At 44.8% G+C, this 16,023-nt stretch overlaps 1 protein-coding gene across 1 annotated transcript in view; it reads right to left on the bottom strand.

Moving 5' to 3' along the window:
* DNAI1 (dynein axonemal intermediate chain 1) overlaps nucleotides 1–16,023 on the bottom strand; it is a 164,852-nt gene that overhangs the window by 147,825 nt on the left and 1,004 nt on the right. The window contains exon 2 of the mRNA XM_028748145.2: nucleotides 5,264–5,308. Coding sequence (XP_028603978.2) covers nucleotides 5,264–5,308 — 45 coding nt within the window. The remainder of the gene's footprint in view (nucleotides 1–5,263; nucleotides 5,309–16,023) is intronic.

Raw genomic sequence — 16,023 nt, 5'->3', positions numbered from 1 at the left:
GAGAAAGCGGGGTGCTGTAGGAGTCCGAGGACAGGAGGAGAGACAATGGAGTGCTGTCGTCAGAGATCTACTCTGTGTTTTGCTCGTATCATCTTGTGTACAAATGTGACTCTGGAGAAGCGAGAGAAGCAGAAGGGCCATGACTAAATTTCAAATGCATCCATGGACCCCCCCAAAGGTTGGTGACTCATGGGTTATCAATTTAATAGTAACAACAAGATCCAGAAGATGACGCTTGGAGTTTATAGTTCAGCTCCATGGCACTGAGGCGGTGGTTTCCACAGTGACCTGTTTCATCACTACCTGTCTTTATTAGAGTCTCCATCAAGCCTCTGGAGATCTGGGATGAAGCGCCACCAATGACCTCCACCTCTGCTGGTCCTTTTCATCCAAATCCTGTGGTGTGGCTGGGAATTGTTAGGAGGCTGGCTAAGGCATACACAACTGTGAAGCAAGATGTTCGACTAGGTGGGCCATGGTTTTGCCTCTCTTCATCTGCTGAAAGCCGGTGATCTCAACAGTGAAATGAGCTTGTCATTTCAACAACTTGTTTCGGGAAATGCTGCATTGTGACAGCCTTTATAGCTGCAAGGGCTCGCAGAAATCACCTTCCATATTGTATGTCTAAGCACTGCAGAGGTTTCTGGCTTTTGTCCGATGGGTGTTTTCTGAATGCAAAGTTAAGCACCAGGAGCTTGGTTAGAACCGTGTCTATAGAAAGGTTGGCCTCAAATGAGAAGACGAGAGGGCAGGAAGGAATAACTTTCTGCTCTGCTGTTTTCTGGTCTGCATATCTTTCTGGATTAGTAACTCCTGCTATGCTGGGTTTTTGAGCATCTATTTGTGGTCAATTAAAAAGCAACAACCTAACATTTAAGGCATTGTTAAGTGATATAACATAGACCAAACCCTTTCTGTCTGTCCCATAATATTCACTGTCAATGGACATTTCATAATCAGCTTTTCCAATCTGGCAGTTCAGGAGCCACAAGAGCCTGACCAGGTATGGAAAAGAATGTGGGTGGAAGATCTTGAGGGAAGACTTTTGTCCCAAGGGCTGAGGGAGATTTTGTCATTTGGCGGATAACTTCTAATCAACATCTGTTGACTGAACCCACTTGGATTAGGGTGACTATCAAAGTTACTACCATTCCCATGGATCATTTATTTCTCTCCCCCCCCCCCATTCTTAGTTCTCTTTTCTTTTTAATCATCTAGGTTTGAAGAATGACACTTCCTGCTCCTCTGATCTAATTCCTGAATTAGTCACAATTCAATGCATATTCCATTGATGATCTCTAGACAGTGGCTCCTCAAAGGCTTCAGAAAATAAAGTAATTTCAAAGTGTCACTTCTGTGAGATGTTTAAAATATGAAGATAGGAGAGGTGACACATGTTAAGAACCACGTTCTTCCAAAGCTAGCTGGGTGTGCAGCAGAGCAAAAGAAACACCTATTCTCTTCTGTAACAAACAGAATAAAATATTTAACTATGGGTCAGGGCACAAGCAGTGCAGATTGCGATTGCCTCCCCTCAAAGTTTCATGAACCATCAAGCTTTTCTCCGACACATAAGCAGTTTCCAAACTCCACTGTCTGGACCTTCAAAAAATGTTATTGTTTACTGCTTGAGTTCCGTATAACGTGGTGTGTTCAGGGTAGAGTGGTTACCCACCAGGCAAAAATATTCCTCTTCTTTGGCTAATTAAACTATGGGATTTTAAACTGGGGAGAAGGTTATTGTTTTTGTTCGTTTTGTTCGTATTTTGTGTTTTTATATTGTAAACATACCTGTGATCTTCGGGTGAAAGGCGATATAGAAATTTAATTTAATTTGATGATGATGATGATGATGATAGCACCCCAACCCTGAGATCATCTTTATGATGCTACAGAATTCTCCATATTTTTGCTTAAGAGAAAGTCTCTTTTCTGCCCAATGTCTTCCTCTGCGACTCTCTTAGGAAGTTGGCTGTGCCTCACACACAGTCATGTCCAATGGGTGCTAGAGTAACTTTTGCTGAATTGCTAAGTTCCTATACAACTGACTTGTAAGGTTCCGGCAGGTGTAACCAGACACAAGCCAGGACTCAAAACAGGCTCCCTTTCCCCATGCAACTGGGCATGCTGGTCGGAAGAGAAAAGTCCAAGAAGAGCAGGATAGTAAAACTCCTAGACAGCCTCTTAAAAAGCAGAGACATCACCTTGTCAACAAAGACCCGTATAGTTAAAGCTATGGTTTTCCCAGTAGTGATGTATGGAAGTGAGAGCTGGACCATAAAGAAGGCTGATCACCGAAGAATTGATGATTTTGAATTCTGGTGCTGGAGGAGACTCTTGAGAGTCCCATGGACTGCAAGAAGATCCAACCGATCCATTCTGAAGGAAATCAGCCCTGAGTGCTCACTGGAAGGACAGATCCTGAAGCTGAGGCTCCAAGACTTTGGCCACCTCATGAGAAGAGAAGACTCCCTGGAAAAGATCCTGATGTTGGGAAAGATGGAGGGCACAAGGAGAAGGGGACGACAGAGGACGAGATGGCTGGACAGTGTTCTTGAAGCTGCCAGCATGAGTTTGACCAAACTGCAGGAGGCAGTGGAAGACAGGAGTGCCTGGCATGCTCTGGTCCATGGGGTCACGAAGAGTCGGACACGACTAAACGACTAAACAACAACAGTAAAACTCCAGAGGAGAATCCTCCTAATCTTGGAGTCAGGTAATCCTAGGCAGGCAGTTCTGGGCCACTTACTACCTGATACAAATGCCTCCAAGGTCTCTGTACTCTATCTAGCTGACACATGGTACTGAGAGGCAATGAATCACTAGGCTATCCCTTGTCCCTGCCTGCTGTCCCTTCTGTTCCAGGTACTTGTCACCAACTGTTGCTGGGGGGGTCAGGCCTTGCACACACCTGATGCCCAACACATGGGTCCAATCAGTGTCACTGCGTGTGCAGTTCTTGGGAGCTCTTTGTCCCATTGGTAGCAAGAAACCAACTGCAGAAGAAATTAATTTAAATTTATATCCATTACTGGTGTGCAGCACAGAGCCGTTGATTGAAATGAATTCAGGGGCTTGGGGCAATTTCTCCCCTTTGCTCTGAAAGGCTGCCATGAGCTGAATTTCAATACGTCAACCTCCCTTTTCAATCCGGTTTTCCTAGGAGCGTCGCTCAGGCCTGTGCCCTGTATGAATGCAGCGGATACGGAATCCAGGGTCTAATTGGATCTTCCTATGCATGACTGCTCTCAGCAAGGGTGAATGGAATATTGATCAAAGGAGCGCTCCATTCGCTGTCCGGCATGCACACAAAACAGGGGGTGGGTCTCTGGGGAGCCCTCCCTCCAAACACCAAGGAAAAGACTTCAGGGGAGAAAACGGTGACTCCACTTGGGAGCAGCTGCACCGTTATGCATTCTGCTGCGTCCACAGTATCCTTTTTGCTTAACGCAAAGCTGCACACAAATATGCCTAATAATACGAAAAACTCTAAAGGCTAATGAACAGATTTTTAAAAAAATAGTTTTAGCATACGCCACATACCAAGGTAACACCAAGGCCATCTTTAAACATTGGGTGTGAAATTTTGATGCAGCAGATTCTTATAGATAGTGAATTCTAGAGGGAAGGCTTTCTGAAGAACTCAGGCTATATCCTTAAAATGATCAAGAGACACCGTTTTATACCAGCCTGATCCTTAACCAGTGTGCGTGGAGAAGGGCATGCGACTTTCTTTCATGTAGTTTAGAACATGATGGACATTTCTTTCCAAATTCAGGGTGTTAAAATGGGTAAAATGGAGCTTTAGGTTATCCTCTTTGATGGCCCAGCGCAGCGTCTGTCTTCCCATGACCTCAGATGAAAGCCAAGACCGTGTCTCAGTTTTATTTTATTTCGTATTCCGTTTTTCTTCATTCTTTTTGACAGGGTGGGAGCTGTTCATTTAACTCAGAGCTGGAGAACCTGTGGCTCCACGCCCCCTGCAGTTCCCATTCACCCTAGCAGCATGGCTGATGGTCTGGGGGGATAGGAGTTTTAATCCGTCAACAAAATGGGGGACCACAAGTTCTCCACCCCAGAATTAGCTAGTTCTCTCTCAGGGTAGAAAGATTTCTTTGTTCCTCCGAAACGGGAATGCTCCAGGAAGAATAAGAGGAAGAAGAAAAATGCCCAGTGCTATTTCTCTTGAAAAAGAGATGCCAGAACTGAGTTTGGGTGAGTTCCAGCTGAAGAAAAGCCCCGAGAATGTCCTTCCTCTTTCCCCCTCCTTGCCTGCAAGGTGAGCCAGCAATCGTTTTTTTCTTCGAAGGATTGAAATTTAGACCATTAATTCACCTTTTGTTTATTATATTTCCTATACATCTTTGGGGAGAAAAACCTGACTGGGACAAACCTTGTTATGCTGAATTCATATTTTGCACAATTTGTATACGGTGTTTGTTTGATAATGTGTGGTTTACTATGCCTAATAAAGGACTGATTGATTGATTGATTGATTGATTGATTGATTGATTGAAAAACCTGCCTCCTCCCTCATTGTGTATTTCAACAGGATAATAGTTATAGGCAATGCCTTGAAGAAGACTGATGCTCAAAACATGCTGGGATTATCATACGTCACCCTGCTTTCAGATACTTTATGCTTGATAATATAAAATATTAATCCTGCACCTCTGTGGTTTTTCATATTTTCTTTCTTTTACCAAGCACAGAAGTGGCCAGATCTGTGAAGGATGCTTTGGGCCTATGACTAAGAAGCATGTGAGCTGCCTCCCCAGGACACAGCCCCTCTGCCCACCCCTCACCCTTCACTGGCCCTGCCCCACACCGTCCTCAAATGCTGCCCACTGGCTGAAATCTGATAATGCCTCTGCTGGCTGAACCTTCATCTTGGATGCAGGGTGGAGAGGCATATGTTGTGTGGAGGTGTAAAAGCCTCTGACTTTTGCACGACTGGAATGTCGTTCCTTCCAAAAGTAAGAGTCACATCCATGGCTCTGACCACTTTTGTCTCTTGCAATCTAAAGGTCGCATTCTGAATACACACTGTTATTGTTATTTCCTTTATGAATTTCCATTTAAAACAGTGAGGTCTGCTCCCTAGTAAATTCATTCAGGTGCTAGTGCACAAAAGAAATTTAATCCAGCTCTCTCCCAAGTCTGCCATTTTAAACACACTCATATTTCAAAACAAACAAACAAAAATCCACTAAGATTGCTGCCCTGAGTTGCCAGAAAATGAATTTAGAATTGAATCTCTTACCCGTCTCCTTATAGTTGATTTGGAAGGTTTAAGTGTAGGCTGGCTCTAGAAAAAAACATAAAGATGGGGTCAAACATGGTCAAATTTTACACAAGGTCCGTTGATGATCAAAGAAGAACTAGGAACAGTTGTCAAGAATGGCTACTTTAGCCAAAGATCCCAGTTCATTCCACAGAAAATATTCAAAAAAACTTTTCTGTGTCTTTCATTATCTACTGAAACACTTGAATCCATAGTGGTACATGTTTGCTGATAAAAATAAGCAGAATGCTACCAAGAGAACTAGGCATTACAGTCATACCTTGGGTTGCGAACGTGATCCGTGCAGGAGGCACGTTCGCAACCCACAGCGTTCACAACCCACAGCGCCGCGTCTGCGCACGCACGACACGATTCAGCACTTCTGCGCATGTGCGTGATGTTATATTGTGCTTCTGTGCGTGCTTGAGCACCAAAACCTGGAAGTAACCCGTTGCGGTACTTCTGGGTTCGACGCGGTCCGCAACCTGAAAACACACAACCTGCAGTGTTCGCAACCCGAACTGTATAATTTCAGTTCTGGAAAGGAACAGAAACTTTCAGAGAGGAAAAAGCTGCCGCACCTCCAGCCTGATAAACCCCACTGTTATTGCCCAGATATACTGTATTTACTCAGATGTAATGCACACCTTTTTTGGGCCACATTACGACGTGAAAATTAGGGTGTGCATTAGATTTGATGGCGCGTTAACATTCGCCAGCAAATACTTTTTTGGTTTCAAGGTTTTGAAAACTGAGGTGCGCATTAGGTTCGTGTAAATACGGTAATATGCACATTGAGGACGACAACCCATGCTTTTTTCTGGGGGGGGATGCATACCCCTAAACATTTTGTGAATCTAAGTTTGGCCTCATTGAGGGGCAGTATTTCAATATGAAAGGGACGCGGGTGGCGCTGTGGGTTAAACTACAGAGCCTAGGACTTGCCGATCAGAAGGTCGGCGGTTCGAATCCCCGCGACGGAGTGAGCTCCTATTGCTCGGTCCCTGCTCCTGCCAACCTAGCAGTTTGAAAGCATGTCAAAGTGCAAATAGATAAATAGGTACTGCTCTGGCGGGAAGGTAAACGGCGTTTCCGATTGCTGCTCTGGTTCGCCAGAAGCAGCTTAGTCATGCTGGCCACATGACCCGGAAGCTATACGCCGGCTCCCTCGGCCAATAAAGCGAGATGAGCGCCGCAACCCCAGAGTCAGTCATGACTGGACCTAATGGTCAGGGGTCCCCTTTACCTTCATATCAATATGAGTAGGAAAATGAGAGTACCCCTAAGCATTTTTTTAAGGAAAAAAAGCACTGATGACAACCATCAAGCAGGCCTGATATTTTGGCCCACGAAAGGCTCACAATAATCCACGAGACCAAGCTGCAAAGAATATTCTACAATGATATGAGTGCCAAATGGGAAAAAAAGGCCCTCTGTTCACACGGGGGGAGAGAAATGGTCATGATCATTTTCTTGTACAATGAGCCTCCTGGATGCTTGTTTAATGGGATTTAGGGAATACAATTGATAAGAGATTTCCAAAGCACAGATTAATTTAGACCCAATTCAACCAGCAAATTGCTAATCTAAAGCATGAAACAAAGCCGGGCTGCCATTAGCCTCCACAGATGAGTCTATAAAAGTATTTATCTGGCAGGAAAGGCATTGACAAGACAATTGGAAGCTAATTGTTTTGGGCAGTTACACATATTTCAATTAACTTGACATAAAATGCAATCAAGTAAATTTCAGTAAATTTGTTTTAACTATATGGGGGGGGGGGGACCCAAAAGCAAAGCTGCACATAAGAAGAGACTGGACATGCAGCAAAAGGCAATTCAGCCCTAAATCTCTGGTCTGGTTCGTATCTCACAAACCCCAGATGAAATGGCAAACTTGTACCTGGACTGTACCAATTCAGATTACAGGTGGGGGAGGCACTTAATTTTAAACCCTGCCATATAAAACCATACCTGCTCCTCAAATTCTCTTTCTCTTTCTTCCTTTGCATCCCTTTTTTTCTTTTTTCTTTTTTTTTAAATAAATTTTTTATTAAAGTTTCAGAAGTTTCAGAGCAACAAAACAAAACAATAGAACAGACACACAAAAGATAAAAAACAAGTATTTCAACCCTTATTTTCTTATAACTTATTTTCCCGACTTCCTCATGCCTCCCCTTTCTGTATTCCAATTTCTAATTTATTATTCAGCAAATCCTTCCCTTGTTTTTCACTTAATTTTTGGCCTTTCTTTTCTTTTTTACTTATCCATTACTGCTGATAACCACATATTTTCTGACCCAACTTCTTTCTAACATTCATTAATTTTACAATATTTCTTTAAATAGTCCTTAAATTTATTCCAATCTTCTTCCGCTGTTTCTCTTCCCTGGTTTCGGATTCTGCCAGTCATCTCTGCCAGTCCCTCTTCCTTTGCATCCCTTATTGTCTGCTTACATTTCTTTTGCCAAAGTTTGTGTTAAGTTGTGGGCGCACATATCAGACGACACAGCGATTCTTCCAAAGCAGCTCTTTATTTGTAAGCTGGAACAGAACTGAACTGAGGAGCTCAGTCAGCCTGCTTATATAGAGCTCCACTAGAATGCAACAGTAACCATTTTCTGTAACTAGCCAATCACTGAACGTCACTTTCGATCCTTCATTTGCATAACTATCTACATTATCCCCCTGCTGGCCCAGGGTGAGAACTTCAGTACATAACAGTTTGTTTTTTTGTTCTCATGTGAACAAGCACTTTCTGAAATAACTCTTCATCCCTCCAAACATTTAAAGAATATCCCTTCCCCAAAGAGCTATAATTTGTTAAGGCTGCTGCAGATCATAGCTCTGTGAGGGCTGAACTGTGTATTATTTATTAAATTGATATCCTGCCCTTCCAAAGAAAAGAGGCCACGACAGTTAACAACAAGAGACCCCTGATATAGTGTGTATGTAAAGGTAAAGGGACCCCTGCCCATTAGGTCCAGTCGTGGCCGACTCTAGGGTTGCGGCGCTCATCTCGCTTTATTGGCCGAGGGAGCCGGCATACAGCTTCCGGGTCATGTGGCCAGCATGACTAAGCCGCTTCTGGCGAACCACAGCAGCGCATGGAAACACCGTTTACCTTCCCGCCAGAGCGGTACCTATTGATCTACTTGCACTGGTGTGCTTTCAAACTGCTATGTTGGCAGGAGCAGGGACCGAGCAACAGGAGCTCACCCCATCGCGGGGATTTGAACTGATGACCTTCTGATCAGCAAGTCCTAGGCTCTGTGGTTTAACCCACAGTGCCACCCGCATCCCTGTATGTATATGTAGCCATAGTCTAAAGTGGTACAACTCGGGTACAGGTTTACAGCTTCCTCTGCTGTTTTATGCAAACTGTATCTCTTTCTCATGATGAGCAATCAAGGGGCTGAGTAATTTTAGTGTCGGATGAGCAGAAACTGTTTCATGGCATGCTGGCATTTAAAAGAAGAAAGAATTCAATTTTAGTCCACCCAAAATTCAAATCATAAGGGAAGTTCACACAAGGTTTGTCGAGCTCACAGGGCCCCTCATCACTTTGCTTAGGTGCTGGGAGTTGGCCCCCTTTCCCTGTTGCTCATCCCCAGTGCCCTGAAGAGGCCCATGCATGCAATGCAACAACCACAAAACGGGAAAGGTCACGTGTAGACTGCAGCATAGAATTCAAAAAGCCATAGTTTCCCATTTCATTTGCCTGGAACCAGTGCAAACCCTATACAGCAGAGCTTTCCATGTTGGTGACACACTTTTTGGACATGCGTCATTTCATGACGCAGTAATTCGGTTTTACTAGCAAACCGGAGGTGATAAACTAACCCCTTTCCAGCCTCAGGAGGAGCATTCACACGACACACCTACACACCTGCAGCAGACACACTAACGTGTCGCCACACACAGTTTGGAAAGCTCTGCCATGCAGGCAGAAAGCTTGCCTCATATTAAATATATCTGTGTTTGCTGAGGCACCAGCCTTGGCTAAAGCCAGGGATAGGATTCGGCCATTAAGCATGAAATATGTTCTCTTTGGGCTTGAAGACACCTAGAGGTGATCCTGAAAGCTTTTAAATCCTGAGCACTCTCCCTGAAGTATACTGAAGTCAAAAGAAGTAATTTCAGAGCCGCAGCCAACAAAAGCTATACATCCTGCGATCTTCCTGGGCTTCCATCTTGAAAGAAAGCGCTCCTCAGGACATATAAATGTCAGCTGCTTGAAACCCAGCGAAGTTGCATGCTTAGCCCTGTTCAGTTCATCTGTTTATATTTATAACTTGTTTTATTTGCAAAGGCTTGGAGAAGATAACAGCAGTTGCAGCAGGGAATATGGCAATCCATAAAATATGCATAATGTTGTAACATAAAGCATTACTTATAGCTTTGAGAGATAAAAACGTGTCTATAAAAGCATACTTTTCAGAATATACTGCCAAGTTTTACTTGTTAGCTAATTATAGCTTCTGAATAAATAATATATTAGCATCCCTCTCTATACCAAAATGCCTTGAACAGAGACTTAGGGACAATAAAGCCTCTGGGAGTTACAGCGGAGAGCGGCTCTTATGTCAAGAAAGGTTGGGCAGAACGAGTGGCCTCTGGCTGGGATGCTCAGAACCACTGTCACCCTCTGTTTATTATGGTCAACAGGCCAGAAATAAACCATGCGGTAAACCAAAATCTTAAATACAGGACAAATACAGAAAAAGTAACACCACAAAAGCAGCTCCATTAAGACCAGAGAACCCAGAGAGTGGCAGAGAAGGCAGAAAGAAAGTGCCTAGGACAAAAAGAGGCAGCTGCTTCCAAGAGGATGGGAGGAAAATGGGAAGGAGTGAAAGGTGAAATACAGATAGCTCAGTTCAGATCCGAGCTCAGCCAACCAAGCCGCTGCTCCTTCTAAAAAGAGAGAGACACATAACTCAGTTTATTCTAAGGCTAATTTGGACCTGGTCACACTTGCAGTGACACTACTGAGAATGTGATGCAATCCAAACACCTACTCCAATCTCTGTGAGCCTCCCGAGCCCATATCCATGCACCCTGTAGCTTGCGCCAAACTGTCAGTATACAGAGGGTTGCAAGGCCAGCTGGCTATCCCCAGCTGGGTCGTCCCCTTCCAGCCTTCCCGACGTAAATCAGTGACCCAGGCTTCCAAGCCAGGGCACACTATATCAGCAGAGTGAACTGCACACACAGAATAGGCCTGAGGCTTGTGGAAGCCTACTACAACTACGGATTTATTAATCATAAATCAGGACAAAGAAACATGTCGTCTCTCTCTTTGTCTTCTCAGAGAGACAGAAAAAAGCAAAAGCTATACACACAACAGAAGTTCCCAGTAAGCCATGCTGGTATGTAAACAGACATGTGACATGCAACAGTTCCATGTCTGCAACTAAAGGTGGAATAGAATTTTCCAACACAAACACCTTTCCTATGCATCTGGCTTTGTGGTAGAGGCAGCAGGGAATTCTGGTGGTTTTATAGAAGCAGCAGTGGCAGCTGGAGGGCCTCACCCACCTTCCACTCTGGTACCAGCCGGAACACTGCTGTGGCAGCATGCCTGGTGCCAGAGACAGCGGGAACTGCAGTTTCCCAGGCCACCAGCTGGATCATTACACAGACCCCAACATTTCTGGAAACTATGGAGCTAAAGGCCACATGGTTTCCAGGACACAATGTCCATGCAGAAGAGTTAAAATGCCCCAGGAAAACTACATTTCCCAGGGAAGGGCCAATTCCAGTTTTGTGGGGGCCCTGGGCAACCCCCTCTATCCCTCCCCTATTACCAGGTCCTTTCTCCTTCTCCCTTACCTGTCATTAGGCACTCATTTCTTCTGCTCTTTTCTTTCCCAAAGTTTGAGCTGGTTCTGGGTGGGCCTATTGGGTGGCCCAGCAGTCATGACGGGGTGATGGGGTGAATGGTGGAGGTGGGAATGGGATGGGCCAGCAACAAGACAGGGTGCGGCTGAAAGAAGTACTGGTTGGTAGCCATTTGAGTTCCCCTGCAATCAACGCAGACAAAGTGTTGCTCCAGAATGATGCTACGGGGTGTGGGGAGAGGGTGTGTGTATACACACACACACACACACACACACACACTGTATATAGCGATCAACCCAATGCAGTATCTCTGGGACACTTCCATGGCAGCATTCCAACAGTTGCCAGAGTAAGTTGGAGAGAACTCCCTACTGGCAACACAGAATGAGAAATCAAGCGGTGTTTTTACCAATGAGGCAGAGGAAGAATGTGTGTCTGAGCCTTCTTAGGAACCTTCTGCAACCAGCTAGGTTCAAAAGTCCTGCTCTATCATCAACAAATGTAAGTTATTAAATCAGAAGCAGCAATTTGCCTTTTGTTTCTTTGATGACGAGTCTATATTAATATTTTCTGCTTTTAATCAATAAACTTCATTTCTTAAGGAAATCATGTCAGGGCGAGGGGAATTCTGACAGGCTTAAGCTCCATATAAGTTTTTCTTGGGCCTTCTCTCCGGTGAGCCCCAGGCTGTGGAATGACCTCACCCATGGTGTGTTCTGCACCCGCACTGCACGTTAAGACCACCTCTTCAGTTAGGCCTTTGGGTGAGGGGGTGTCTTCCCTCCTTCTGAATTGCTGTTCTGAGCTGCTGATTTATTTTTTGTCACGAGTTGTTTTGCTGTTTTATTTTCGTGGTTTTAATGCAAATTGATTTAACTGTGACATGTTTGCAAATCACCCTGGGACCATCAATGGTCTTCATACAGGTGTGTAACTGAGCCACTGGTTTCAAATAAGAGTGTTGCAATTGCCACTGCTATGTCAGTATGCACATAGGTCAGGAGCATACCAGCTTCAGGTTCTTCCATTCCACACCATTTCAGAACTGGGTATTGCAACTTGCAATCTCTTCATCCCACCTCATGTTCTGTCAGAGCAGTGGTGGCAGCAGGGAATGCAGATACAATCTTAGACTCATCCTGCCTGGTAACAGCACTTTATCTTTCCGTCCTTATTGCTGTGTCTTTGGAAAAAGCAAAGGCTGATGTGTACTTAAACCCGGCAGGTAGCCCATTTCCTAATCCTGTTTTAAATTTCAGCAAGCCTACACATACCAGTGAAGGGCTACTATAACAAGCAGAAGAAATGCAGTTCTTAGTGTTCCCTGCAGCGGCTACTAGCAGAGCAGCTAAATCACCCCTATTCACCAGTGTGCTTAAATCTGCTGCCTGAGACACACAGAGCTGCCATTGAACTTTTGGAAGATAGTTTTATAAACCTCTAGAAATAGCAAGCATCTCTGTAACCACCCGCTGGGTTATGACTATAGTCTTGGGAGACTGCTCACATTTTCTGCAAAACTTCCTTGCAACACTTTGCCTTATGTTTCACAGATATGATTCATACACCATTGACTCAAAGTTTGCCCAAGTCATTAGTTTTCATGATCCCAAAACCAATCACCCAGGGTTGTTTGAAAGGCACCATTCATTTGACAATGTGCAGCATCAACAAACCGATCTAAATTGATCCTTTACTGTATGTTCAAGCAAATGTGACTTTTGGCAGAGGAACCATTAGAGCAGTTGAATGTATTATTTGAGGTCATTCCAGAAATTCTTCTTGCCTTCAGTTTTGCTGGGGCAGACATAAAAGGACTGCCAGGCAATCCAGTACATTAGAGCAAGAGAAAACCAAAGGTTTTCTTTAGATGATGCAAGTCCTTTGAGAAATATGTACGGTACAGCATTCCGTATCTCAGGCTGCAGGGTCTCCTCGGAGCTGTCCAGGATTCTGAACTGCCAATCAAGGACCCTGGTCAGCTCCTTGTGTGCCTTACAGGCTGAACTACAGTTGTTCTCAGCAAAAGACCAGCCAGAAGCTGTCCTTTCCTGATGGCTCTGCCCCCTGGAAGAGCTGTCTGCAACCCTTAAAGCGCCTGTAGCTGATTCTGGAGTCACATACTCCTACGTGACTTTGAAGCAGGAGAAGGTATAAGGCAGTCATTCCCAGACCAGGAAGGTATAGTAGAGCAGGTGTTGAGGCCTTCCCTCTTTGGAGTGGGGTGACCTGTGAGTTGTCCAAATCTGAGTCTACCTTGGGGCCACAGCAAACCCAGATGCACTGGAATTGATAATAGAGAATTGTTGTGCTTTATAATGATACAGAACATTACAAGGTCGTTGCACACACACACACACACGCGCGCGCACACACACACACACACACACACACTTCCACACCTGCAACTACTGAATAAAACTGTAACTGAAGTACATCTATGCTAATCCAACACCCGAGAGACAAAATATTTTTGTTGTTGGAAAAACGGAATACAAATATTAAATCAAATCAAAACCTGGGGAGCAGGGGGAGCATACACACAGGTCACTAGGGTGAGGTGGGTCGCAATTCCATCTAAATTTAGTTACGTCTAAATGTATCTCTCTATAGTTAGCAGTGCGGCATAGTGGTTAGAGTGCCAAACTAAGACTTGGGCGACACTGGGGCTCAAATTCCCACTTGACCATGAAGCTCTCTGGGTGGCCTTGAGGTATAGCATCTGCTTCTCTCAGACTAACCTACCTCACAGGGTTGCTGTTTTGGGGTTTAAGTGAAGAAGAGGGAGAACTACTTCTTGGAGGAAAAGGTGAGATATATATCCGTTCCAGAGCCCCATTCGCATCCTGAAGCAAATGCAACCCGTGTCCGCGTGGGTCGCGATTCACCACTTCTGCGCATGACGTCATTTTGACTGTCTGCGCATGCGCATGCGGCAAAACCCAGAAGTAACGCACTCCATTACTTCCGGGTCGCCGTGGAGCGCAACACGAATATACTCATACTGAAGCTACTTCAACCCGAGGTATGACTGTAAGTGCAACGAGTAAATAAATAATAAATGCATATAATAAGTCACATTTTATGCAGATCAGCATAACCTTTTGTCTCTTTTTTAATGACACCCCTCCCCCTTAAGATAATACCCTAGCCATGGGCTGTCCCCTTCATGAGAGGATGAGGAACAACACAGGATGGGGGTGCTGTTGATGTTCCTCTCACCCGTATTCTTGAGGGAAAAGGTGGAAAGGGTGCATGTGGGAACCTTAAGTGCTGTAGGAGGCAAATCACCATATCTGTGACCTTTTATCAGCTGGCAAAATATTAGTAGTCAGTAAGTGGTGCAGTTGTTGTGCTGACTCACAAAATGTGATTTTTCTCAAGGAAACGCATATCACTCTCACGCCAGGTGTCCCCCATTCTATAATTGTGCCAGTGGTTTTTCCTGCCTAAGTGCCTAAGTGCAGACATTTGTCCCTATTGAAATTTATTTTGTTAGTTTGGGCCCAGTTCTCCAATCTGTTAAAGTCATCTTGAATCCAGTTGCTGTCTTCTGCAGCATTAGCTACCCCCCCCCCCAGTTTGGTATCATCTGTAGATTGGATACGCATCCCCTCAATTCCTTCATCCAAGTCTTTTTATACGTTGAACAACACCAGGCCCAGGACAGAACCCTGAAGCACCTCTGTTTTAACTTTTCCCCAGGATAATAAGAAACCAGTGACAAATCTACCCAATAGTTACCTCATCCCATGAGAAGTCCAGAGGGCACGAAACAAGAACGGGCCTTTTCTGTGGTGGCTCCCTGCTTGTGGGATGCTCTCCCCAAAGAGGCTTGCCAAGCACCTTCGTTACATATCTTTAGGTGTCAGGCAAAAAGCATTCCTCTTCTCCCAGGCTTCAACTAATTAAGCAATCTATGGCCTTTTAAACTGTGGGGGGGGGGGTATTGTTTTTGTTTGTTATTATGGTATGTATTTTTTGCATTTTTATATTGCAAATCACCCTGTGAGCCTTAGATGGGCAGAAATTTAAATAATAGATCAAATAATAGAAATTGAATAAATTAACAACAACGCAGATCTCCAAGTGTCCCTATTTCCCAGGGACGTCCCTGATTTAGAGAAGCCGTCCTGGTTTCTGAATTGATCCTGGGATGTCCAAATCTTCCTTAAAGGTAAAGGGACCCCTGACCATTAGATCCAGTCGCAGACAACTCTGGGGTTGCGGCACTCATCTCGTTTTATTGGCCGAGCGAGCCGGCGTACAGCTTCCGGGTCATGTGGACAGCATGACTAAGCCACTTCTGCGAACCAGAGCAGCACACGGAAACGCCGTTTACCTTTTCACCAGAGTGGTACCTATTTATCTACTTGCACTTTGACATGCTTTCAAACTGCTAGGTTGGCAGAAGCAGGGACCGAGCAACAGGAGCTCACCCTGTCGCGGGGATTCGAACCGCCGACCTTCCGATCGGCAAGCCCTAGGCTCTGTGGTTTAACCAAATTAACAAAAACAACACAGACCTCCAAGTGTCCCTATTTTCCAGGGACGTCCCTGATTTAGAGAAGCCGTCCTGGTTTCTGAATTGATCATTGGATGTCCCAATCTTCCTTAGGACGCCCCTATTTTCGTGGGAAAAATAATGGAGCGTATGGAGTTATCCGACTCCCGAGCCATCTGAAGGCAATCCTGTCTAGGGAAGGTATTTTTAAAATATAATATAATATAATTAAATTATTAAAGGTAAAGGTAAAGGTACCCCTGACCATTAGGTCCAGTCGTGGCCGACTCTGGGGTTGAGGCGCTCATCTCGCTTTATTGGCCGAGGGAGCCAGCGTACAGCTTCCAGGTCATGTGGCCAGCATGACTAAGCCACTTCTGGCGAACCAGAGA

This window comes from Podarcis muralis, chromosome 11, assembly GCF_964188315.1.
Source record: "Podarcis muralis chromosome 11, rPodMur119.hap1.1, whole genome shotgun sequence".
In the NCBI taxonomy this organism is placed as follows: Eukaryota; Metazoa; Chordata; class Lepidosauria; order Squamata; family Lacertidae; genus Podarcis; species Podarcis muralis.
The sequence above is the reverse complement of the archived record's forward strand: the minus strand, read 5'-3'. Positions and strand labels throughout refer to the sequence as shown.